Source organism: Hydra vulgaris, chromosome 11 (genome assembly GCF_038396675.1).
Source record: "Hydra vulgaris chromosome 11, alternate assembly HydraT2T_AEP".
In the NCBI taxonomy this organism is placed as follows: Eukaryota; Metazoa; Cnidaria; class Hydrozoa; order Anthoathecata; family Hydridae; genus Hydra; species Hydra vulgaris.
The window spans coordinates 4,920,640-4,947,773 of NC_088930.1; the positions used below are offsets into that span (position 1 = coordinate 4,920,640).

General features: G+C 28.0%; 2 protein-coding genes across 2 annotated transcripts in view; both read left to right on the plus strand.

Moving 5' to 3' along the window:
- Positions 1–27,134, plus strand: part of cndmc1 (DMC1 homologue CnDMC1) — a gene marked incomplete at its 5' end in the record, with an annotated part of 47,632 nt that overhangs the window by 10,646 nt on the left and 9,852 nt on the right. Inside the window, 6 exon segments of the mRNA NM_001287797.1 lie at positions 11,563–11,658; positions 12,188–12,270; positions 23,533–23,546; positions 25,158–25,196; positions 25,404–25,445; positions 25,522–25,760. Of these exon segments, the coding sequence (NP_001274726.1) occupies positions 11,563–11,658; positions 12,188–12,270; positions 23,533–23,546; positions 25,158–25,196; positions 25,404–25,445; positions 25,522–25,760 (513 nt within the window).
- LOC136087354 (uncharacterized) lies at positions 15,200–18,811 on the plus strand. The gene is made up of 2 exons (XM_065809856.1): positions 15,200–17,165; positions 17,303–18,811. The coding sequence occupies exons 1-2, from the start codon at positions 15,216–15,218 to the stop codon at positions 17,510–17,512; spliced, it is 2,160 nt and encodes a 719-aa protein (XP_065665928.1). The 5' UTR covers positions 15,200–15,215; the 3' UTR covers positions 17,513–18,811.

The following is a 27,134-nucleotide window of genomic DNA, read 5'->3' on the forward strand; positions in this document are numbered from 1 at the left end:
TGAAAGAAAACAAGAACTGTTTCTTAAAACTTTAAATGAACAAAACCCCTCCATAAAATATACTGTTGAACTTGAAAACGGAAGAAAACAACTTAACTTTTTAGATATATCTATTACAAATACAATAAACAGATTTTATGAATTTCAAATACACCGTAAGGGTGCGATAACCAATGTTCAAATAAAACCAAGCTCTAACATCAACCCAAGCATAATTACTGGCGTCTTTAAAGGGTTTCTTTGTAGAGCCAAACAAATCTGCTCCCAAAAACACCTCTCACAAGAAATTGATTTCCTCATAGTTACATTTTTAGAAAGTGACTATAACAAAAGTAATCTTTTTAAAATAACCAAAAACTATTTAGACTGCGTTTCAAAAACACTAAATAATACATCTAAACAATTAGATAAGCAATTTGTTAAACTACCTAGGATACCTATTATTGGCCCTGAATTCCGAAGAGAATTTAGAAAACAAAACATCAGAGTTATATTTACTTCTCCTATCAATTTAAATAACATACTATGCATTAACAAAACAAAACTACCAACGAACTCGAATCCGGGTGTTTACGAGCTTAGATGCTCATGCGGAAGTATATATATTGGTGAGACCAATATGAAAATCATTTCAAGAAGTGCGGAACACCAAAGAGCCTGTAAAAATCAAAAATTGTCAAGTTCAGGAGCCACGGAACATTCCGTGGCTCACATGCCGTAGTACTTTTGATTGGTTGAATCCAATCAAAAGTACTACGGCATGTATTTTTTTAATATTTAAATAAGTATAACGATATTGTTTATGCGGTTAAATAAAAGAAGTAATTAATTTTACAAAAACAACTTCCGAAGTTTAACAATTACATAAAAAAGTTTGTATGACATTTGATATCCACGCTATTTACAAATGTAATAAGTTAAGAAAAAATATTAATTTATTTTATGTAAAATAATAGTTTAGAAAAATAATATTCTATACAGGGTGAGGCATAAAGACGTTTTTAAAACAATCATAAAATCGTTAAATATTTGTTAATTATAAATGTATTCACAGATTTGTACGTATAAAAATTAGGGGTGCACCAATGGCCTGCCATTGTATCGACCATTTAGCCGATGCATCGGCATCGGCATTGATAACCATCGGCCGATGCCGATTGTTTTGAAATTTTTGAAATTTTATTTTTGATTCTGTGTTTCTATATTATATCCAAACATAGAGTTACACCATAAACATAAATATAATGTAAAAGTCTAACTTATTAATAATAAGTTATTATATATGCAAACACCAAACTAAAATTTTTGAGTGCTTTTAACAGGGCTCTCTACTTTTTTAGAGTTTTCTTATAATTTAGTACATTAATTATATAACTTATGGATCCAAAACTCTACAAAGAAGTTTAAAATCAAGAAATGCACATTTAAAAAATATAAACATAAAGTATAACATATTTAAAACATAATAGACCAACTTGCGTCATGTTAAAAATAAATATAAATTTTTATTATGTTATGAAAAGTAATAAAATATGTTATATAAAACTGTGAATCTATTTTTTTGTTTCCGTTTCTCCAAAAAATTTCCAATTCGCATGCACAAAAGCTAGATTTTCTCCATGTTCTACAGTTAGTCGGGACCGTGTCGATTCATAAATATTTCCCCCAGTACAAAACAATCTTTCACTGAACACAGAAGAAGGCGGAGCTCCTAAATATTTTTTGGCAAGGTATGAGAGGTCTAAAATATTATTGCTACTAGAGTGTTTCTTTATACATGTATTTTTGTAATTTCCCCACCATTTACATGGACATTTTTTTTTTGATGTAGATTAGGCAGTGATAAGTAAAAGTTTATTTCATCAGTTCTAAAAGAAAAGTAAGTAAACAAAAAATATAAAAACTAAACTAAAATGTAAAGTACAAATTTTTATTATTAAAAGTTGTTAAATATTAATGAATATTAGTAATATTATTTTATTTCATTTTATTTTTCAATTTTTATTTGTTTATGATAATTTAGAATTTAGTTTTATCTATAATAATTTATTATAAATTAGAAAAGAACAAAAAGTTATCAAAGTTCTTATTTAAAAAAATCATTTTAACTTACATGTTTTCCTTTTTCTCTAAATAAATTTGTGCCTATGTTGAAAGTTTTTTACAGTTCTTTACTTTTGTTGATTTTGTTAATTCAGTGTCAAGAGGTGCTTTTGAAACTTGATAGAAATTGTAAATGTTTTCTGCCATTTTTAATTTTTTGAGTGGAGAGCTAAGTTCTTGGGTTGATTCAGATGAAGTGTTTGTTTCATTATCTGATTGAGTTAAGTTGTCGGTAGTTAAAAGGCAATCTGTAATATCAGTTTTATTTAGGTTCATGTATTTCTCTTGAATATTTGATTTTATTGTCTTTCTCCTCATCTGATATGGCATAACTAAGTTTGAATCTTGGATCTAAAACTGTAGACATGTTCAAGTTTTTGTTATATTTATAGCTGGAAAACCTTGAGATAAAATCTTTTTTCAACTCTTCTATTGTAGTTTTTATTTCACCTGCATTTTCTGAAGCATAGGCTAGGTACGCTTCCATTGAAACTATAAATGGAATAATTTGAGACACTGATGCCCTATTTTCACTCATCTCTAGTGTAGCCACCTCAAAATGCTTTAAAACTAAGATAAGCGTCTCAGCTAATAACCATTGGTCTTCATTAAGATTAGAGGCATTACACTTTTGATTTCTAATAAAAAATAATGTTAGTGAAGTTTTTTGTTCAACTAGTCTTCCTAGCATGTAAAATGTTGAGTTCCATCTTGTTACTACATCTTGTATAAGTGAATGTTGGGGTAACTTTAGCTGTTGTTGAATTTCATGTAGCATATCCATGGAAGATGAAGAATGATGAAAGTGTGTGACAATTTTTCTAGACTTAGCTATAAGATCATTTACAATTGTTTGCTGTTTGAAAAGCTTATCGGTTATACAAAGCTGAAGAGTGTGGATTACACACCTTAGAGAATTTTTTTCTAAACCAGCTTCTTTTATGGCTAATTTCATATTAGCAGCATTGTCAGAGAGGACAAAGTACACTTTGTTAGTTGGTATTTTCCATTCATTTAAAGAGTCTTTTAGAAATTTTGATATCTTTACACCTGTATGAGAGCCTGTTATTTTTTTAAGTTGTAGCACAGCTGTCATAAAATTAAACTCTGAGTTTATCCAGTGTGCTGTTAATGAATAAAAGCTTAGATCATTGTGATGTGTAGTCCATCCGTCAATGGTAAAACTTAAAAAATCTGCTTTTGCTACATCATTCATAATTTGTATTTTCATTTTTTCATAAATTAAAGGAACAACTGTTTCAGTCATATGTTTTCTAGAGGGCATGGTATACCTTGGTTCAAGATGCATAATTAGTTTTTTAAATCCTTGATCTGTAACTAAAGAATACGGCTGAATGTCTACACATATCATTTCTCCGATAAGCATAGTTATTTTTTGAGCTCTTTGTTCACTTGAAGTCCATTTCCTATGCTTATTAATAGTTTCCTCAAGCTTAGATTGATGTTTTTGATCTAGAATAACTGTTACACTGTTGCTAACGGATACTTTGCTATTATCATTCTCTTTACTGGTTGAAGTAGATGCAATAATTTTTTTTTTTTCGGTGTTAATTTTTTTGAAACATTTTAGATCTTCTACTTTCTGGAAAACTTTTATGTTTTGCTTTCATATGCCCTCTTAAATTAGATGTTATCTTTTTTTGCCAGATGTTCCTCCTCTTGATATTTTCATTTTGCAAAATTTACAAATTGCTTTTGAGCGATTATTTTCATTAATATCAAAATAGTCCCAGATTGGACTTTTCGTTGCTTTACTCATTGTTTCTTTAATTCTAATTTAATAATATCTCTAAATTTAATTCTACGTTAAGAAAGAAAAGTTTTTATTTCATCGCGCACTATTTTTATAAATTAGTAGAACAAAAGAGAAAGAAAAGTTAAACTTGAATTGAATTGAGTTGAATGAATAACGTTGTATAGAATTTTTTTTTTTTGTGTCGTTTCTTCCTTTTTTAGATGAGAGAAATAAAAGTTTAATTGAAACAATAATTTGAATAAATGGGAACTGGAAGAGAAAATTGCTTTAATAGCGTTTAATAGATAAACATTTAAAATAAGTATTGTTTTATATTTTAACTTCGTAAAAACATTTGCTAAAAACTTGCCAATTATTAGAAGTAACGGCATTAAAATCTTCTATTCAGTACCTATCAGCATCGGCATCGGACAAAAGTAGGCTCCGGTGCACCCCTAATAAAAATAGCATTTGACAATTTCAGGTGTGGAAATCAACATCTGCCATGCGGTGTCCGTTATCAGTGATGCATTTCCAAAGGCGTTCTTGGAAGTTGGCATCCACACGTTCCAACATAGCTCTGTCGATTTGGGCGACCTCTACTCAAATAGCTTCCTTTAGTTCTTGTATTGATCGAGGCTTATGCTTGTATACATATGCCTTGAGGTGACCCCATAAGTAATAATTGCACATAGATAGGTCTGGGGACCTAGGAGGCCAATCAATATCACCACACCTGGAAATGATGTGACCAGGGAAGAGGGGCAAAGAAAATTCATTGATGCTCTAGCTGTGTGGGCTGTTGCCCAATCCTGTTAAAACCGCACAAGTGGGATGGGGATACGTTGCCGTCATAACTCAGGTAACAAGAAGTTGTTTATCATGGCGATATAACGTTGCGAGTTCACGGTAACAGCATTCCGACTGTTGCACAACTGCCAATTTATAGGGGTGAAAATGCAGGTCTAAGTGCAAAATACGCCTTAGCAAACGATTAGTGAGGGCAAGTTCGGAGGAATGTTTCGGAGCAGATCGACTCGGACTACGCAGCATGGCTTGCCTGATTCGTTCCACATTTTCAGGGGTACGTGCCGTTCGTGGAGCCCCTGGTGGTCTTTTGTTCATTAATGTACCTCGTGTACAGAGTGCTTCAACCTAACGTAGGATAGTGTTACAAGCGGGAGCAGCTTGATTTCTGTGAATATTGAAATGACAACGAAACACACGTTGAGCGGTTGTGATAGACTTGTTATTCTTGACGAAACTGTCGTACGCAAAAACGCGATGTTCTATCGTCCACGGGTCCATAGCTTCAACTGAAACGAAAATAAAACAAATGCTTAAACCTCACAAACATAACCCCGCCTACCTCACATCTCTCACTCCACCTAGTGGTGAGTTATAGCCACTTCAAAAACGTCCGTCCTTTATGCCTCACCCTGTATATAGCTTTATATAATTGACTGAGTCTGCGGTATCAAAAAAGTGAAAACAGAAGTTTCCTTAATTTAAAAAGAATTTTGATTAAAAAAGTTATTTAAATTTAAAAAAATTTATCTATTTATTTTTTGGTTTTTCTTCTTCCTTTTTTTATTTCTTACAAAAAATCAAATTCCTTGTAAACATGTTATAACCTATAACACTGCATCAAAAAAGTTCATAAACTGTACATTTAACTTTTTTGTCATAAAGCAAGTGAAAGCGCAACAAAATATATTTTTTCATAAATGGTACTTAAAAACTGTTATCTTTGTTTGTCACACACAAAAAAAAAGCTGGTAAACTAATTAACTTAAGTTTTTATTTTTGCAACAGTAATATTTTAATATGAAATATTTGCAAATAATTTTTGCAACAGTAATATTAATTAATGAAAAAAGAAAAAAAAATTAACATATTTTAATTAATTTTTAAATTAGGGTTATGTCTTCCCCTACTGTGAAGAACCCCATCTGGCCCCTTCTGAATTTCTTTCTTTAGAAAATCTTTTACAGTCAAAAAAAGTTTATCTGTTTTTTTTTTATGGCTAAAGATTAATATTTTTTTGTTGTTGCTAAAAGCGTAAAATAGTTGTAAAAACATTGAATATTTTAAATTTTATCAAAAATAGTAGTATTTTTTAATTAAATTGTTTAATTCTTGACACTGTAGGTGATTATACTAATTAGCATTTACCGTTTATGGAAACATTTTTTCAGACATGTTTTATTTTGTTTAATTTTTTCTCTAAAAACCATTTAGGTTTATCTAAATTACCAATTAAAGGTAATTTAACCCTATGGAATATTCATTTGATTCAAGATTTGAAAAAGAAAAAAAATATTCGGATAAAGTTATAAAAGTTTAGTAAATATATTCCGACAAACAACTGCAGGACTACTTACAGCTATAAATTACATTGAAGAATTAAACTGCAAAAAAAATAAACGCATATAAAAAGATACTTAAGAAGTAACAAAGTTCTAATTCAGAGAAAATCTTTAGTGGATAATTTTTATAAAAATAACAAACCAATGTTTCTTTTATTTAGTAATCATATTAAATTGATGCATTTTTTTTCTTAAGGTAAATAAATAAAATTAAAATCAAAATGTAAAATTTTTTCATTCATGGAAGGTGAAGAATCAATTATGGTAGGTAGTGGCATGTCACAGTAAGTAAAGAAATGCACTTTCTTACAAGAAATTAAAAATAACATAAAAAAAAATAATTTTACTCAAATTTGAATAATATAACAAAATTTATTAGTGTATATATAATATTATATCAATTTTATTATTAGTATATAAGTATTATTTGCTGCAATGTGTTTGCTGCTAACTTAAAGGGGTAATAAATTTTTTGCTTAATACTTATTGTCAAATTAACTAAAATATTTCTATAAAATTTACACTCAATAATATATTATTATTCATTTTTATATTACTAACGCCTACTAACATCACCCCTAAGATAAATTACTTCAGGATAATCCCACCCCAAGAGCTATTGCTCTTAACATATCAAAAACTTTTTATAAGATTTGGAATGCCAGTCTTCTCTAGATGCTTGCTTCATATGGTATATCTGGGAAAGTTTTTAAGATTATTAAATCATTTCTTTCTAACCACAGTATTGAAGTCATCCTCAAAGGTCAACACTCTTCTTTATTTCTAGTACCTTCTCAAGGTTCTATACTTGGTCCTGTGTAGTTTCTTATCTACATTAATGATCTTCCTTAAATCTAAAGTGGCTCTATTTGCTGACAACTCAGTTTTATACTCCTGTTTTGACAAAAAGATTTATCTTGTTAATTGCTTAGAACAGTCAGCCAATCTTGAATTTGATCTCACTTCTGTAACAGCTTGGGCACACATCAAAAAAATAGATTTTAGGTTTTTGATCAGAGTTCCCCAATTATTTTATGGAACTTTTATTAGTGTCTCTTCAGGATACTGTATCTAGAAGCTTAAAAATCAATAAGTAGCCGTTTTTAAAAAAACTGATTTTATTGAAAAAATTTTATTTAAAAAAAAAAAATCTAAGTGCAGTAGAATTTTTTTTTAAGGTGAGTAAAAAAGTTAAATTTCTTTAAAAATATATTTTAATACTTATTTTCCTAACTCTTGATTTACTATTTAACATCACTAAGATTTGTTTATACTATTAGCTAACAATTTAAAAAAATTTGCAATCATCCAAAGTTTTAAATTTATAGTTATAAATCTACAATATCTCATTTTTTCAATCTATAAATTAGTACTGCTGAATGATTCAGCAATTCTTTTGCTTCTAAAAGAGTACTTTGAACTTGTTTGTGAAACATTGAACTGTTGGATTATTGGTTTCATTTTTGAATGAGTGGATTCAGACGCCTGTTTATTTTATCGTCCAGAAGAATAGCCAGTAAGTTCAATAAATTGTTGCAAGTGAGCTGAGATTAGTTTTTTTTCTAGATAGGTTTTTTTTCCTAGAAACTAATAAAATATTATGTAAGATAGGTAATAATAATAATATGCTAGCATAATAATAATATAAAGTCAGTTTAAAGCAAATTTGTTTTTAATGAATTTGCTTTAAATTTTTAACAAATTAACTGTACCTCTGAACAGTACTCCTGTGCTGCATTGTAGGAACAACTAAAGTCAGTTATTAGTTGAAGATGACTAGACTTAAGATAACTTCCGAAGGTTCCTTGAACTTATTTATCAAATTTTCTTATTGGACATAAAAGTGGTAAGAGCTCAATTGGTAGCCTTGTTGAAAACACATTCACAGTTTTTAAGAATAAGCCTACACGTATTGTCTTTATACGTTCCCCCATGATATTCTCTTCTAATACATCTAAGTAAGTTGACCCAGTCTTTCTATTTAGGCTAATATAAAACTATATATGTTGATATATGATTTACAAATCCCATTAACATATGAAGCTCTGGCAAAGAAACGACTTCAAAAACTAATTTTGACTTGCTTTCCTCCATTATTAGGCATGCGTTTACTACATTCTGTCAAAATATATTAATTTGATTAACAATATAAAAAAATTACTTTATTATTATCAAAAGGATTTTTTAAATTTTTAAATTAAATAATAATTAACATTTACACCATATGTTCTTTCAGAACTTTAATAACCGCCTTCAATGTATCTCTGATGGCATAGATCCAATGATAAAAATGTTCTCATTAACCCATCGAAAATTTCACATTCTCCTTTACACAAAGCATAAGCATACTTATGCCGCCATGAGACTAAATTTGTTTATGTTTTCTTTAAAACTCTAATTTAAAGTTACATAATATATTATTTTTAAATTAAAACTTACTGAAGTACCGCACAGAAAATTAGTTTACAATCTTCAAGCTTTAGAAGATCTAATAAAATGGCTAAATTTCTGTGTGTCTCCTGCATGTTGTCGCAATATGCAAGATCCACGGAATGGTTAATTCCAGAGTAAGTTCCGTTAAAACTTTGGTCTTCACATCATTCTTTTTTGGATCAAATAGGTTTGAAATTACTTTAAGTGATCTGCCACCTAAAAAATATTAGTTTTAATTAAAAAAGTATATGCTATGAGGTTTAGGATCTCTTTATCTAATAACATTTTTACCTGAATCAATTCCAATTCATATTAATGTTTGGTAAGAGTTTTGCTTTCTGTAAGTTATTACAAAGTTGAGCATCTCGGTTAATTGAGAAACATAAACAAGGTCTCTTAACACATCTGTTGACATTTTTTTTTTTTCTTTTGCAATAACTGTCTTTACATCATAAAATTCAGATTATGCTTTTTTGGTAAAGTTTTTTTTTAATATTTGCCTCAAATTGAATTCCACTTCTCCTCAAGGATTTCAGAAAGATCTTTGATTTGAATTGACTTAGTCCAAATCGATTAATTATAGTTTCAGTTTCTTCAAATTTGATTTTCCATTAAGTAATTGAGGAACACCAATAATTATAGGTAATGGCAACCCACCTGAAATAATACTTCCATGCTCAATGTTTTTTTTTTCTTATAAAATGATCTTAAAACATTTGAAGTGACTTTTTCCTGAAATATTTTAAAAGCATTAAATAAATTAGCAGAAATATTTGTACATGCATTCATTTCAGTACATTGGTATTTAATTCTTCTCATAATTGCACATACGCAAATATTACACATTCTAATCAAACTTACAAATTTTTTTGTTTTTTTTGTATTCAAAAATCTGAATCTAGCCTTTGAACAAACTGCGCATGTTTCACTATTTTTAGAACTTACACATCTAGATAATTGAGCAGATTGCCATTGAGTTTTAACTATATTTGGTTTGTCTTTACTTTTTTTCAGTAAGTTTACCTTTTGCAAGTTTATTTTTAAATATAGATTATTTTTAGAAAGTAATGAAAAAATAATTCATAAAATGGAATATACCTGTTGGATAACTGTACAAAGATATTAAATATTTGGCTTTTACAAAAAATTTTATGTAATCTTCTAATAATTTTGTGACTTGAATAGATTTTAAGCATTTCTTCAAACAACAGCAGCAAATAATTTTCTGATTCAATAAATGGTCTCATTTTTCTTTACTTTTTACTGTTTTGTTAGATAATATATTAGGCATTTTCTGATACAGTAAATCAAACAAGTTTATTATCAACAGTAATCAAACAAACATTAAGATTTGCAACATTCTATTATTATATTTAATAAAGAAAGCACTAAATAAAGTCAAGAAAACAGCAATATTACTACTGGAAACATTTTTAACAAAGCATTACAAAAAAGCTTCTTTAAATTTTTATATAAAGTTCCATCAACAACTTCTATAGAAAAATAAGCATCTTAAGATGATCATAATCTAATAGCCTGCAATACTGGGTAGGCTATAACATAATTTGAAGATGTTAATATTGACTTTTTATAAGGAAAAGCTTAACTTTAAAACTCTAACCCCCTTTCATACACAAATTTACAAAATTTTAAATTCATTTTTTTTCAAAAATGGTTACCTTTTGATTTTTAAGCTTCTAGATACAGTATCCTAAAGTGTCACTTACAAAAAGTTCCATAAAAATATTTGGGGAACTCTGACCTAAAACCTACTTTTTTGATGTGTATGGGGCTTGCAGTCGCTTGTAAATTTTAACTGCAACAAAACTCAGTTACTGCAAATGACTATTGTTGTTCAAAATATTGTTCCTATATTAATAAATTGTCAACCCCTTCTCATTGAGTCCTCTTTTTTATTGTTGTTCAAAATATTGTTGATGTTCCTATAGTAATAAATGTCAACCCCTTCTCATTGAGTCCTCTTTTTTATTGTTGTTCAAAATATTGTTGATGTTCCTATATTAATAAATGTCAACCCCTTCTCATTGAGTCCTCTTTTTTATTGTTGTTCAAAATATTGTTCCTATATTAATAAATGTCAACCCCTTCTCATTGAGTCCTCTTTTTTATGTCTCCTTGGATTATCATTTACTACTGACCTATTGTGGAAATCATATAATTAATTGCAAAGTTAGCATTTACTAAAGTTGCTTCTTTTTTATCGCCATTGCCATAAACCTCCCGATTCCATTCTCTACTTCTACAAATCTCTTATTCATCCCTGTATGGAATACTGTTATCATATTTGGACTAGTTCTTCTAATGATGCTCTTTCTCTTCTAGACAAGGTCCAAAAGGGCATTGTAAACGTAGTTGGACCTGTTTTATCTTTCTAGCTTGAGCCTCTCTCCTGTTGTCAAAAAGTTGCATCACTTTTGCTTTCTACAAATACTATCATGGTTGCTGCTCAAACTAGCATTATTTCTAGTTCCATCTACTAAAATCCTTTCTTGCTAGATTATATCAATTAGTTAATAATCACTAATTAATTTTTTTTTTAGATGTTATATCAATTAGTTAATAATCACTAATTACATTTTTTCTTTTTACACAGTTAAAATGTGTTAAAATAAAAGTATATATCAAATATGTATATAAATATATATATGTCAAACATATTAGTGTATTTTACAAAAGGATTACTCAATGTTCTTTTAGAACAGAGCAAGGAAACTGACATTAGAAGCTTAAGTTAGATATGTGTTTGTTTTTTTTACAAATTAATATATATATATATATATATATATATATATATATATATATATATATATATATATATATATATATATATATATATATATATATATATATAAACATTATTTTCATGTTACCTTTTTTTAGGGTATTCAAATGACAACCAAAAGAAAGTTGCTTCAAATAAAGGGGATTTCAGAAGCAAAAGTTGACAAAATTAAAGAAGCAGTAGCAAAATGTTGTGTAAGTTTAACATTTTTAATATTTATAATTTTTTCATATTTATTATATATAATAAATTATTCTCATTACGCAACATAAAATATTGTTTTTGATTTGAACAAGTCTCGCCACTTTTGATATCTATCTATAAAAGAAAAGACATTCACTTTATATATCTATCCTTTTAGATTTTAGCTCAGCATCTCCATCTATGATCTATTCTTAGAATTACCTCTCCGATGTCTTCTTGACTGATCGGATCCATTAGTTATCTGTATTTAATCATGTTTCAATATTATAAACATCTATAATATGAACTGAATTTATTATTAATGTTGCTACCATTTAAATTAAAAAAATTTAAAGATGAAAAAAATCAGCTACTTGGCTTAAGTTAATAAGTTATAAGCTTCAATAATAAAAACAAGTTATAAAGATTTACTTTTATTATTGAAGCTCCATTTAGTGGGAATTCTATATAAAGTGTATACTAAGTTATATTTTGATAGCAAATAAACAGAATATTAAATTAGTATATATGGTTGTTTAGAGTAGTGGCTTTTTCACAGCGTTAGAGTATAGTGAAATAAGAAAACAGTGCTTTAGAATATCTACTGGTAGCATGGAACTTGAGTGAGTTGTTAAAAGTTTTTGTAAGAGTTTTTTTTATTAAGAAAATAGAAAGAATTATTTTGATAACGCAGTTTATGTTTTTTATTGTGTGTATACAAACATAGGTAGATATAGATAGATTTGTATGTGTGTATATTGTAAAATATGTTTGTTTGTATATGTGTATATTGTAAAATATGTTATATATATATATTATACATATGTATAATATATATATATAAATAACATAACTATAGTATAAATTAATATAATATATAACCTTGTATACTGCTTACCTATACTACCAAACCCTCTCTTGTTGAATGTATGGAATGTACCTAAAATACCCTGTCACTTTTTAGTTGGTACCAATATATTTTGCTATTTTTAGTTAGTACCAATATATTTTGCACACTTAAAGGATTAAAAAAACTTCTAGATTGTACCTGCCCAAACCCCAAATCAATGTGTATAGCCCTGCATACGAAAGCCCTGCAGATTGCTATTTAAATATAATATCATCAATGTTGTTTCATCCAAGTTTTCCCACTTTTCAACTAAGTGAGGAGCAAGTCAAAATTATCTTAGGTTTGATTTTTACTATGACAAATGAAAATATTATTGATTTAAAAACAAATTCTATTCTTGGTAATTTAGTAAAAGACCATTTAATGTTTAAGCTGTTAACACACTTTGAACAAGTTCAAAAGCGTTAATGACTTCATTAGTGAAAAATTTGAATGAATTAAAACAAACATCAATTAAAACAGTAATTAAACAAGACTGTCAAAGAGTGCAATTTGGTGCTTCAAGCAGAGACAGCATTAAAACTATACTAAATCACAAAAGGAATATCTTAACTTAAGGTTTATTTTAATTAAGATAAACCCAAAAAATTCATTGTGCCACACATGTTACAGTCAATGTCTAGTCAATTTTTTTAAGCACCTTCGCTTTCAACAAGGCTGCAAGCAGCCATTAATTAAAGTTGGAAGTTACTGAAAGAGAAAAGATGAAGATTGTAGAGCAAGATAACGATTGACAGACGACTTAAAAGATTGCAAATTATATGAGTCAGGAAAGCAAGATGAAGGAAGCAAATTCCAAAGAGCTGATGTTCGAGGAAAAAAACTAGACAAATAAGCGTTTTTGGAGCACTTAGAAACAGTCACAGAAAAAGGATGAAACTTAATTGAATGGCGAGTAACACGAGAATGAATTTTAGTAGATGGCACAAGAGACGCTAGCCCTTTAGAGCAGTGCCCATTATAGTATTTGTAGTAAAGAGAAAGAGAAGCAACATTACGACGATGTGATAATGGTTGGAGGTTGGCTGCAAGAGCAGGTCCAACTATGTTTACAATGCGTTTTTGCACCTTGTCTAAAAGAGAAAGGGCATCATTAGAAAATCCGCCCCAGATATGGCAACAGTATTCCATACAAGGCCGGATTTGAGATTTTATAGAGATAGAGAATAGAATCCGAAGTAAGAAAGTGACGAGCTCGATAAAGAGATGCAACCTTAGCAGATGCTAATTTTGCAACTGATTTGATATAGGGTTTCCAAGAAAGATTGGAAGTAAGAGTTAATCCTAGAAGATCAGGGGCGTGGTGGCTCTAAAAAGCCCATGCGGGATTTTTGTTAAAAGGCCTATATATGCGGGATTATGCCATATATGCTTGATGTAAAGGCCCATACGAAAAAAAAATATACATATATATACATATATATATATATATATATATATATATATATATATATATATATATATATATATATATATATATATATATATATATATATATATATATATAAGAACTGACCTTATTCTAATAAATCATTAATACAAACTAACATGTTGAGATAATACTATTTGTAATTAATAGCATTGTTTGTAATACTTCAAAATAAAAAATGGCTACAACACGATGTAGCGACCACGTTTTTGTGTTGATTTTCTTAAAACACAACTTTACCGCAAGCAAATACGATTAGTATTTTATTGTTTGAAGAACATAGCCCAACACAAAATTAAAAATCAAAGATTTTAATTTTTCTATTATTATATAATGATATATATTTTATTGTATAATAATATAAATTTTTTTAAATTATACATAATTTTATTCTAAATTAAATATTGAAAATCTTGAAAAATAAGAAATTCTTTTTATAGATAGTTTATGCTTTTGTTTAGTTCGGTGTTTTAACCTTTCTTAACATTTTCGCATAAACTCACAACAGCAAAAATGCCGCTCTAAAAATGGTGCCATTATTGACATAATTTAAACATAAAAGTTTTTATAACGTAGTTTTATTTAGCAGTTACTTAATTGAAAAGTATTTCATATTTTTAAAAAAATGCTATTTTATTGTTTTTTCATTTCAAAAAAAAAAAAAAAAAAAAAAAATTAAAATAAAAAAATTTAAAGCCATGGAATCTTTATAATTCATATTAAACTTACCTATAAATAATAGTAATAAAAATGTGTCGTAAATATATAAAGTGTATAGTTGTAATATCAAATTTTATTTTAAAATATTTGCGGTACTCCCACACCTCAATTAAAATAAGTTCGTTAAATAATATGGTTTTACGCTATTTTTAAAAGGTTATTTATGTTATACATATTTTTAAACTCGTGGGAGTTACATATTAAAAACTTGTGCAAGTTATTTTAATTGATAGCGGGGAGTAATTTTATGGTTATCTTAATTGTTATTGACATGTATAAATACTCATGAAAATTGACTCTGTGAGTAAAATGATATGAGTAACAGATTTACTAATAAGATATTTTTTTTATTATAATATTTCAACAAAGATTCGAACAAAGCACTTAAAAGGTACTTTTTTTTTTTTGTTCATTTATAATTGTTAATGTATTCTAAATTTTGTTCAATTTTAATTACGTGTGTATTAGTGTGTGATTTATCATTTTGAAAATTTTTTTTCCAGAAAAATATGAAAAAACAGAAATCCGGATGGGAAAAGAAGAAAGAAAAAATTCAAGCTGAGTTAAAGATATTGCAATCGGGACAAAAAACTCTCCCTGGATTCTTTGCATCATCATCAACTACTCCTATACCATCTGATTCCAATGATACCTTTGAAGCAATTACAGACGAGGTTTCTAGTCACATTAATTCAGTTGACTTTTCAATTTCGAAAACGTCAGACCATATTAGTATTCAATCCCTCCAAACATTGGATAACATAGATGATTCAATTAAACTTTGGCAAAGGCCAGCAACGGGACAAGAGTTAAGTTTTATAACTTGTACCCATCCAATTCAACCAAGCTCTGTAAAGAATACAGTATCCAGAGGTTATAAACGCAATATTGATAAGGAACAAGATGAAACTGTACGTACATGGCTCAGCTTTAACCAGAAGAGAGAGAAATATTTTTGCAGTGTATGTATATGTTTTAATGGTGATGCTAACAACATTTTCGTGACTGGATGTCCGTTAGACCCAACCGGAAGATCACACCATCTACACAACATTAATAGACATGAGCTATCAGTTGCCCACTCTGCAGCATTAGACGCATTCTTTATCTCTAAAGCAGGAAAATCCACTCGTCACCTTCTAGACCAAGGGATTAAAACAGTTGTAGACCAAAACCGTTTTGTTCTTAAAAGCATAATAAAAGCATTTCGCACTCTTGTTATGCAAGGTCTACCATGGCGTGGGTACCGAAACGAAAATGCTACCGCCATTTTGGAACCTTATTTGCGGCATGGAAACATTCAAGCCTTGTTAAAACTTCTTATAACAGTGGATCCAATGCTTAATGAACACTTGAGGCAGCTTTCAGCCAACGAAAAGACATCGCAAAAATGTAAGTTTGGTAAAAAATCTGGTGCAGTTGGCAGAGGATCAAAAATTACCTGGCTTAGTAACGACAACTTTGATGCACTACTGAAAGTTTTCACTACTCAAATACAAAAGCGAATTATTAGCCTAATAAATAAAAATGGTGTTTTTAGTATACAAGCTGATTCAACAACAGATATAGCTCTGTGCAACCAGATGTGTCTTGTAATTCGTACCATTCAGAAGCAACACCAAGTGGAAATCGATGAATACGTTTCTTACATTCCATTACACAATGTCATTGAAGAGAGGTTGATTGATATGTGTGAAATAACTCGTGGAAGAGCAACAAATTTATTTACAGACATATCTAATATGTTGGACAAAACAAACCTTGACTGGAAAGCGAATTGCATTGCGCACTGTTTCGACGGTGCATCAGTGATGACAAAGCTTGCGGACCATTTTCGTGAAGCTACTCAAAATATGAATCAACACATTTGGTGTCATTCTCATCGTCTTAGTCTTGCTGTTGTTGACCATTGTAGCCTCATTGATCATCCTTCAATTCAGCAGCTGTTCTCTATGCTTCAAAACCTCTTTAACTTTGTAAACGCAGGTTACAAGAGATGTGCAGTATTTGTGAATACAGTCAACGGAAGCAAGCATAATCAAGGTGGAAGTAGAAAGCTGGCTAAGTTCCTTACGCATAAGTGGCAAGGAAGATGCAAGGCTGTAACTAGTTTAATAGGTAGATTTAACAGTGAGGATGCCGAGAAGCAAGTTAACGATGGATTAGTTGTTCAATTAATCTCTACTTTGGATTTAATTGCCGCTGACTCTGATTTCGATGTGGAAACGCGAGGAACTGCCTTTACGTTTCTTCAACAAGTTCTACGAAAAGAGAGTATAATTTTAGCTATATTATATTCCCAGATGATGTCTCACGTGGATGAGTTAATGGCAATAATGCAGTTTCGAGATAGCGATTATTCCAGCGTGAATCAATTAATCTCTGCAACCCTGTTGAAATTGGAAGAAACTGGAAAAAAATTTGACCACTTCTGGAGATATGCTGATTCATATTGCAAGGTAATAATATCAATATTAAATTACTTTGAATTATCTTGTTTGATTGCTTCATAATTATTTAACCTTGTTAAAAGAATTTTTTGATACATATACATTTTAATGTTAAAGTATTTGCATGTTAACTATTATATTTATAGGTACTTCAAAGAAATATATATGGTATCATGAAATTAGATCCTGAAAACTCAGAGTTGAAAAATGATTTAGAACGTTTAAGTATAGCATACGGGAATGGTGGTGGCAGTGTCCGTATGAAACAGCTATATGCGTTTCCGAGATCAACATTTCAAGAAATACGTTCTTTAATATTCGGTAATATATTGCGAGAGAGTATTTTCCGCTCTTAAACATGTAAAAAACAAGTTAAGAAACAAATTGACCCAGGAACATACGCGAGATACGTTACTATGTTACTACAATGCGGATATTTTAGAGGAAATCCCTTTAGATAAAATTGTTAATATATTTGCAGCAGGAAGCCATGAACGACGCCGCCTTCTACTCGGATAGTTTTTTTTAATATATATTCTATATTTAAATATGTATTCCTTTTTTTAATCTGTCTGAGGACAGGATATTACGGAGTGAATTCTTTATTTAACATACAATAATATAAACTGTATAAAAATAAAAAACTTTATTTATCATAAAACAAGTTTATATCTGTTTTGAAACGTTACAAAAATGCAAAAGATGAGTTCGATACTTATTTATATAAAACTTAATTTAAAATTTAACAACAAAACATTTTTCTTAAATGAATTAAAACGCTATACAATTACTATATTGTAATTGTATTGCGATTTAATTTATTAAAGAAAAATGTTTTGAGGTTAAATTTTTAAATTAAGTTAATTTAAAAATTTAAGGCCTTTTACAAGACAGTAGCTGGGTGCATTTAACATCTGCCCAAGATGAGTGTTTTTATCGAGACACCATCTCTAGCCTTTACTCAAGCAAGAGCCCTAAGGCAGGGGGTGTTTTAAATCGGAGTTGGCTTCTCCTAGCCTTTGCCTAAAAAGGCGTATCCTACAAGGCAATGTAATGAAACCCTTTTTGTATTTCACTTCTTGTATTGATGTTCTTCGATAAAAATATATAAATTATAAATAGACTAACATTTTAAATTGTGATTATGTGAATATTACATGACATTTTACATATATATTTATACAAATATGTTAATAACAGTTTCACATTAAACTTTAAAAATTAGTGCTTCTAAGAGTTATTAGAAAGTTTTGATATTAGCTGAAGTAGACAGCATAGAAGTAATTTTTTTTTTTTTAAACTGCAGTTCTATTTACAATGTAAAAAATGTTTGTTTACATTTTTTGTTGCTTATACTTTGTTATTTTTATTTTTTTTTCATGTTTTTATTTAAATTTTTTGTTTTGTTTTTTTGTTTATTCTTTGTACATACATCAACTGACTTAAATAAGGAGAGCATGCAGGGAGTGTACATACATTGACTTGAGTAGGAAGAACATGTGAGGAGTTTACATTGATTGACTCAGGGTTTCGGTTTGTACAAGCAATCTTAGTGGCAACTCTAACACTTTCCCTGATGTATATAAACTCCCTGTATGTTTTTTTTATTTAAGTCAGTTGATCATGCGCTCATTTATTCTCTTCGTAAAAGTCTCAATTTTATATTGTTCAAGTTCTAAAATACCATTTTTGTCAAAAATGACAAAGATTAAGTCAACAAGATAGATTTAATTGTGATAAAATCAAGTTAAAAATGTCAATTACAAGGGGAAATAAAAATTTCATGTTGTAAAGCACCATGATTGAATCTATTATTTTTATAATAACATGATATTAATTTTTATTATTGTTATTATTGGTTGTCAATTTTTTCAGAAAATTAAAAATCCAAACTTTGAAATAAAGCAAAAAAAAAAAATACTTTTAATTAAAACCAGGCTTGTGGATTCACTTTTTTTATTCCACTACTTGGCTCAGTGTTGATCTTGCTAAACAAATTTGCTAAACAAATTTTTGTACCCTAATGCTAATGAGCATTATGTGTATTGGGCTTTGCTTTATCGAAAATATTGTATTTAATTTTGAGCAACAAGCGTAGTTTTTTACATAATCAAGTTTTTTATTTTATTTTCTAATGTTGTTCACCTCCCTAAGGCCAAGAGGGTCTCTACAACCAAGGCTACTTTATTGTGGTAACAACCTCCTCTGAACTCTTTAATTCTAAAACACAAACCTTGAAGGACAAGGTTGCTGCGAGGAGAAGTTAAGGGCAGTACTACAAGGGTCGTCGTGGGAATTGAACTCAGAAAGTAACATTTATTTAACATAAATGTATGTAGTATAGTGTGTGTATATACAGTTAGGGCCAAAATGATTTGACCACCCAGTATTTATAGCAAAAACAGTTTTAAAATATATATACAATAAAAAACTTTATAGCGTACATATTTATTAATAGAAATTGTTTTAATTCAAAAAATAACCTACATGAATATAAAAATAAAGATCATACTATAAAACATGTTTTTTTACTTTGTTTGGGCTCCTTAAACTTTTAGAACAATCTCTATTCTTTATAGTATTGAGGCAACAAGAAACTTGATATTTGGGTGTTGTTATTGATACCATGCTCCCATTATGGCTTTTCTCAGATCTGCTAGTGAGGTGGGTTCTGTTTTAAAACTTCTGCTTTTAATTTTACCAAACAGTTTTTGATAGGGTTTAAATCTGGTGAATTGCTTTGCCACATGGCAAAAGTATTAGCTACATTATGTCGGAGCCATGTTGTGACAATTTTTGTCTGACAGAAAATTGCCCTGTTATGAATAAAAGTATGTTTGAAACAATTTAGAGATATAATAAACCTTCAGGACTGTTGGCAGTGATTGCAACCCAAATCATGATATTGCTTAATCAAAAGTGCAACTTATCGTGGATTAAAGCACAATTTGATGTCTCGCAAACATTGACATCGTTTACTGCAAACTGCTTAACTTGTGTTTTGTCTGAGAACATGACACGCCACTACATTTCAACTCCGTTGCATATGTAGATAGTCTATGGAGATAGTCAGTTGAAGTATGTACTGAAACCCCCGCAGGTACCTGTTTCAGTATGATGTCATCAGTGTGCCTCTAATGCTGCATTCATAAATGTGTGTGTGTATATAAATATATATATATATATGTGTGTGTGTGTGTGTGTGTGTGTGTGTGTGTGTGTGTATGTATAAATGTATATATGTATATATATATATATATGTATATATATATGTGTGTATATATATATATATATATATATATATATATATATATATATATATATATATATATATATATATATATATTTTTATTTTTTTTTATTTTATTTTATTTATATATACACTTTTTTATAATATATGATTTTGAAAGCCAGAGTTTTTAGGGAGATCTTTTTAGAACTTCCCATTCTTAGTAGTAATACTAAGGTAAAGTGAGGTAACATTGACACATCTTAAGAAAATAAGATTTTTAGACTGGGACAAACTAAGAATAAACTTGTTATGCAATATTTCTGTCCTAATCAATAATATTGCTGCCATAAACTGATGAAGAATTTAATTAGTTATCTAATATTATTGATAGATAATTAATTTTGTTGTTGGAGTTCAACTGTCGATGTTACCCCCTATATGGGGTAACATTGACTGTAGAATGTTTTATGCTGTAATAGTTAAAGTTACATCATAAGGGGTAATATTATTGTTAGAATTTTGACAAACAAAATAAGAAATTAAAGAAATTAAATGTCATGCCATAGCTGAAAACAGATGAGTGAGAACAATTTACAACCTCATAATGCATTCGTCTATTAAATATTTCAGTAACTCTATCAAGTACTTCAGTTGCTTTATCAAATACTTCAGTAACTCTGTCAAATACTTTAGTTACTCTATTAAAAAAAATAGATTAAATAGTAAGAAAAATAATGATAAATCTGGCTCGGATAAAATAAAAATAGAAATAATAATCAGCAATGAATGTAAAGACTATAAACATTAACATTATAAGCTATAATGTTATAAATAATAATTGATTTTTTAGTAGCAATAGTTGATTCTTTTATAAGTATATGGAAGCATAAAATTATGTAAATTTTTTTTTAAGATGAACTCTTTTAATTGAGGGATTGCTTTGTTTGATTCTATTGCATGTAATTATAAAAGATTCATCAGATGTAAGACATTTCTCCAACTTTTGCTTAATTCTTGGGCTATGAGATGATTTGAGCATTCCTGTTAATGTTACCTTAAAACTGAAATATGTGTTTAAAAAAATAAAATTATGTTATAGTATGGTTTTACTTATCTTTTAACTAAAGTTATTCAGCAATAAAAAAACTAGAAATTATTTTAATTTATGTCCACTGTATTGTTTTGTTATTTATACTTATGATTATGCGGATTAAAATAGTTATATTTGTTTATTCAACATTTGCCTCCTGCATCTGATAAAATAATTTAATCAGAAGTCAATGTGTAACAGGTAAAAACATTTAATCTAACACGTGCCAATGTTACCCACATGTCAAAGCTTTATCTTAAAATTTTGTTTAAAAAAAAAAAAGGTAAGAAATAAGATAAAAGTATTTTATGGTTTAACCAAGAAGTTATAGCTAATAATGTAGTTAATACTATAGCTAAGTTAAAGTCAATACTACGCTTATATCCAGCTGAAAGAATAAATAAAAATGTAAACAATCAGTAGAAACAAAAAATATATATATACACACACAACTATAAATGCATGTTTAGCATGGTGATGTCACACTGAAATAGCTTACTGCCGCAAAGGAGTGTTTTTTAATATTCTTCATTTTTTTCTACTTTTTCTAAAAAAGCTGTATGCTATAAAGATAAGCAAAACTAGTACGCAAATGCTCATATAAATACGCTATAGTAGATAAAAATAAAAGTTATTCTTTCCTAGTAAACTACTAAACTAATTCTTTATACATATTCTTTCCTTTGCCGCCATCTATTTGAAAATAAGCCACTTTTGATATTACCATATAAATATATAAAAATATTTTACAAAGAATGCAATAGTTTTGTTGTTTTCTGGTCAAACCTTTAAGATTGCTTTAAAACTCAAAAATTTATGCAGTAGCACGATTATGTTAGTTCTAGAATAACATTTCTTACGAGCAATAGAAAATTTTTTTAATGCTGTTTTATATGTAATTTTTATTGTACTTATTTAAAGAAATTCTGTGAAAAAAAAAGACTTTATTGACAATTATTCCTACATGTTCCAATTTTTTTCTGAAGCAAATTGTAGAATATACTTTCTAGATAAAAGTTTTGCTCTAATGTATTCGTCTTTTCTCATTTCTCCAGATACAGTTGTGACTGCTTTTGTAACCAATTAAACATGTCTTTCTACATTTTGAGAATAGCATAGAAAATCATCTAAAGTCAATTTTTGCATATTTTGTATTGCATTTTCAATGCAATCATCACATCAATGAATTATTCTCAAATTATTGTTCAAAGATTCTATTTTCTGCTGCACTTTTTGCATTCTAACAGTTGCAAGATTACGAGTGGTAAGTTCACATTCGATGCTATAAACAGGACAAGTCAGCTGTACTCTTATAACAGCCATAGTTTGCCACAGAAATCAAAATAATTTTATTTTCTAAATATAAACTTAGTTTTATTTAATTTGCAAAACAAAATTCTAGAAATAGATTTAAATTCAATAAATCATATACAGATGGATTATTTGATATATATGTGGATATTGGTAATCTATATAATATTAATAGTACAACAATCTTTACATGCTAATAGTAAACTAATCTTTATATACTCATAAATAGTAAATTTTTCTACAATTTTTTTATATTTTATAATTTAAATAAATAAATAACAATAATTTTAAAAAGTGTTAGAATCACTACAATTTATATTGTAATAAATAGTAAATTACTGAGTAATTTAAAATGATAAGAAAAGCTTAAAAATGCCTAAAATAAATAAAAAATAATTTAAAAAAGTGCTAGTTTGAATCATTGAATAGATAAATAGAAAGTGGTTTATAAATCTAGCCATGGTTTTATTTCAGAAAACATTGAAAAAATTATGATCAAATACCAATACCTAAATACCAATAAAAAGCCTGAAAATTCACAATATAAGTCCCCCAACGGAAAAAGAAAGTCAAAAAAACTTGATTATTATTTTTGTTAGGATCAAATTTTTAATGATCTACCCTTTTATATATATATATATATATATATATATATATATATATATATATATATATATATATATATATATATATATATATATATATATATATATATATATATAAATTCAAATTTTTTTTTTTAGCAAACTGCTTGGAGGTAAATATATTATTTTCAGCAAGTTACTTGAGTATTTGTTTTGTATGGAGTATTTTATAATACTGAAACATAATGTTAGAATACTGTAACATAATATGTTAGAATACTGTAGCGTAATATGTTAGAATACTGCAACATAATATGTTAGAATACTGCAGTATAATATGTTAGAATACTGCGACATAATGTTTTAGAATACTGTAACATAATATGTTAGAATACTGCAGTGTAATAAGTTAGAATACTGCAACATATTTTAGAATATTGTAACATAATATGTTAGAATACTGCAACATAATTTTTTAGAATACTTCAACATAATTTTTTAGAATACTGCAACATAATTTTTTAGAATACTGCAACATAATATTTTAGAATACTGCAACATAATATTTTAGAATACTGCAACATAATATGTTAGAATACTGCAGTGTAATAAGTTAGAATACTGCAACACAATATTTTAGAATATTGTAACATAATATGGTAGAATACTGCAACGTAATATGTTAGAATACTGCAACATAATTTTTTAGAATACTACGACAAAATATGTTAGAATAAGAGAGTATGTATAAGATGTAGATAGATTTTCTGGTAATAGAAAAAGATTAACTTTTCTTGTTCTAATTTGATTTAATATCAAACATTATCTTAAACTGAATTTTTGGGCAAAAAGGTGAAAAATGATGAAATGTACACAGTATGTCAAAGTTATAAATTTTATTTTGTTAAACTGTGTTTTTTCACTCTCCCAGTAGGCACCACTTTTTTAAAAAACATATATATACATATCACATTTACGATGATGAGTGTCAGATAAAAAACTTTATTTTAATTTTTTTTTTTTATATTACAACTGATAATAAGTTTTTTAAATATTGTTTAAAGTGATAGCTTGTTTAGATGCATTTAAGTGTGTGGTAGTCATCACATTGATAAGATCTTTGTCAACTGGAGCTTCAGAGTTTGCATCATAAAATTAAATACAGTTAGGCTTCAATTAAAATTGATACTGAAGAATTTGTATCGTGTATCATGTTGCACTTTAGATTTATTTTGCATTTAATTAAGATGCATATTATTATCAGAATATCATTGCTGTTGATTTTTTGCTACATCTTGCGGCAACTTGTTGATTATTTGCCATATCTCGCGGCAGCTTTTTACCCACCATGTAAGTTGGATTATCTTGGCAAATTTCTTTTGTTTTATGCCTTTTTGGGAGATAGAAGTAATTAGGTCAACTATTTTTTTTGTATTAATCCTGTGCTCTCCATTTCATAGAGATAAAGTTTAATAACTTGTTTGTAATACCTCATAATAATAAGTGATAATGTTTTATGGTTTTAAAGGTTTATACCTTAAATTTTTATACTTAAAATGTGTGCATCTTATAAACAACATATAAACATCTTATAAAATTTTTGCATCAAAATAAACATGTAAAAAAAGCTTTTTTTTTCTTCAAATACAATAGATTTGTTAGAGTAGCAGTTAACTAATCTTTAAAAACACTAAATTCTTTCAAGCAGTATTTACAGGATACACTGAGTTCTTTACTCAGCAGTATTCAATGTAAAAAATGTATACATTTTTCTTTGAATTTAGGTGGTATTGAGAGTATGTCTATTACTGAAGCATTTGGAGGTATTTCAATATTTCTATTATTTATTTTTACTGCAAGTAAACATTTTATATTTTTCTAAAAAAGTAATTAGGTAATTCTATTACTATTAGGTTTTCACTCTAGAATTGAACTGAATCTATCTAAAGTATTCCTAAAAATCTTCTCCTTGGCCCCCTACCCTTACACTCTCTAATAGATAAATGTAAACCATATTTAATTATTTATAGAATTTCGTACTGGTAAAACTCAAATATCGCATACTTTATGTGGTAAGATAGCTACTTAATGATTTGATCTATAGGATTTTAAACATTGGTTAATGTTTATTAACTTTTTTTATTATAGTAACAGCTCAACTTCCAGGGCCTAACAACTATCCTGGTGGAAAAGTCATGTTTATTGATACCGAAAATACATTTCGACCTAATCGTTTACGTAGCATAGCTGATCGCTTTAACCTTGACCATGAAGCAATGTTAGGAAACATCGTTTTTTGCCGTGCGTATACAAGTGAACAGCAATTTGAAGTTCTCGATATGGTTTCAGCAAAATTTCATGAAGAAGCAGGAGTTTTTAAACTGTTGGTAAGAGCAGATTATTTTTAGTTTTTTATTATATTTGTTTATAATATAATTGTTTTTATTTTTATTTTGTTTTTGGTAATGTAAGTTTGGTAATTGTGGTAACACATGAAATAGCTCAATAGCAAATTTATATAATAATTTTAACAATTAATTTAAGGCCCCTGCAAAATAAATCAAATCTTGAATATATTTGCTAATAAAATTATACATTTTTCTTTGAATTTAGGTGGTATTGAGAGGCCTTTAATTAATTGCTAAAATTATTATATAAATTTGCAATTGCAAATTTATATAATAATTTTAACAATTAATTAATGGCCCCTGCAAATTAAATCAAGTCTGTATATTTGGGAATTGATAATAAAATTAATACCTAAAAGATATTAAAACAAATAGATTGAATAAAAGACTTCATCTTTTAAAGAGGTTGGAAATATAATACAAAAATATAAAGGAATGAAAAAATTCCCACAACGAAAAGAAAATTTAACCAACATTCCAGTTAACTTAATGTAGAATTATTGTGATAATCTACTCTAAATCACAGCGTCGATGCTTTATTAAAAAGATGTAGCCATGCTTTTTTTTAAAATACAAAAAAAAAAAGGAGCTTTTATTGTTGGTCTTATTAACTACCCTTTTTTTTGCTTATTTTTTCTTTAATATTTTTGACATAAAGTAGCTCTACAATAAGAAATAATACCAACAACAGTTTTACAATAAAAACAGCAGTATGGGCAGTTTTGTGGCACTGCACAAATTTTAATAATAATAACATTTGTCGTTCTATGTGTCCTAAGAATGAATATTTCTGGTACAAGTTGCAATTAACAATCTTAATTCATAATTTCAAAACACCTATATGAATAAGAAACCTAAAAAATATTTAGAATAATGATTTGATAAAAAAAACCTTTACATGGTCAGACGCAAATTTCAAATAAAGAATTTTATTTATTTTTATAAACTTTTTATTATTGTTTAATTTTATGAACCTGTTATTGTTATTATAAAAACATTTTCATTAGACTAAAATTTTGTTTTTGTTTAAATTCTGCATTAATTTTATATAATGAACATGGAGATCTGTTTAAAGTTACTTCAGATTATTAGGATCAGTTGCTATTCCAAAGTTGGTTATAATGGACCAAAGGTGAATTGTAAACAAGCATCTTATATAAATCTCTTCATAAGGGATACATTGATACATAATATCTCAAGTTTAAAATGAATAACTAAGTTGAAATTTTCTGTAGATATTTTTCATACATGTAGAATTCATTTGTCGTAAGATTTTTTAAGTTTAATTTTCGGGTTGCTGCTATAAGGTTTTATCTTTCATTGTTTTTAAAACAAGAATCTATATTTAAAATT

Coding starts and splice junctions, on each gene's coding strand:
- LOC136087354 (XM_065809856.1), top strand. CDS start 15,216: ATGAAAAAACAGAAATCCGGATGGGAAAAGAAGAAAGAAAAAATTCAA. Junction 17,166..17,302: donor ATGCTGATTCATATTGCAAG/GTAATAATATCA, acceptor TTATATTTATAG/GTACTTCAAAGAAATATATA.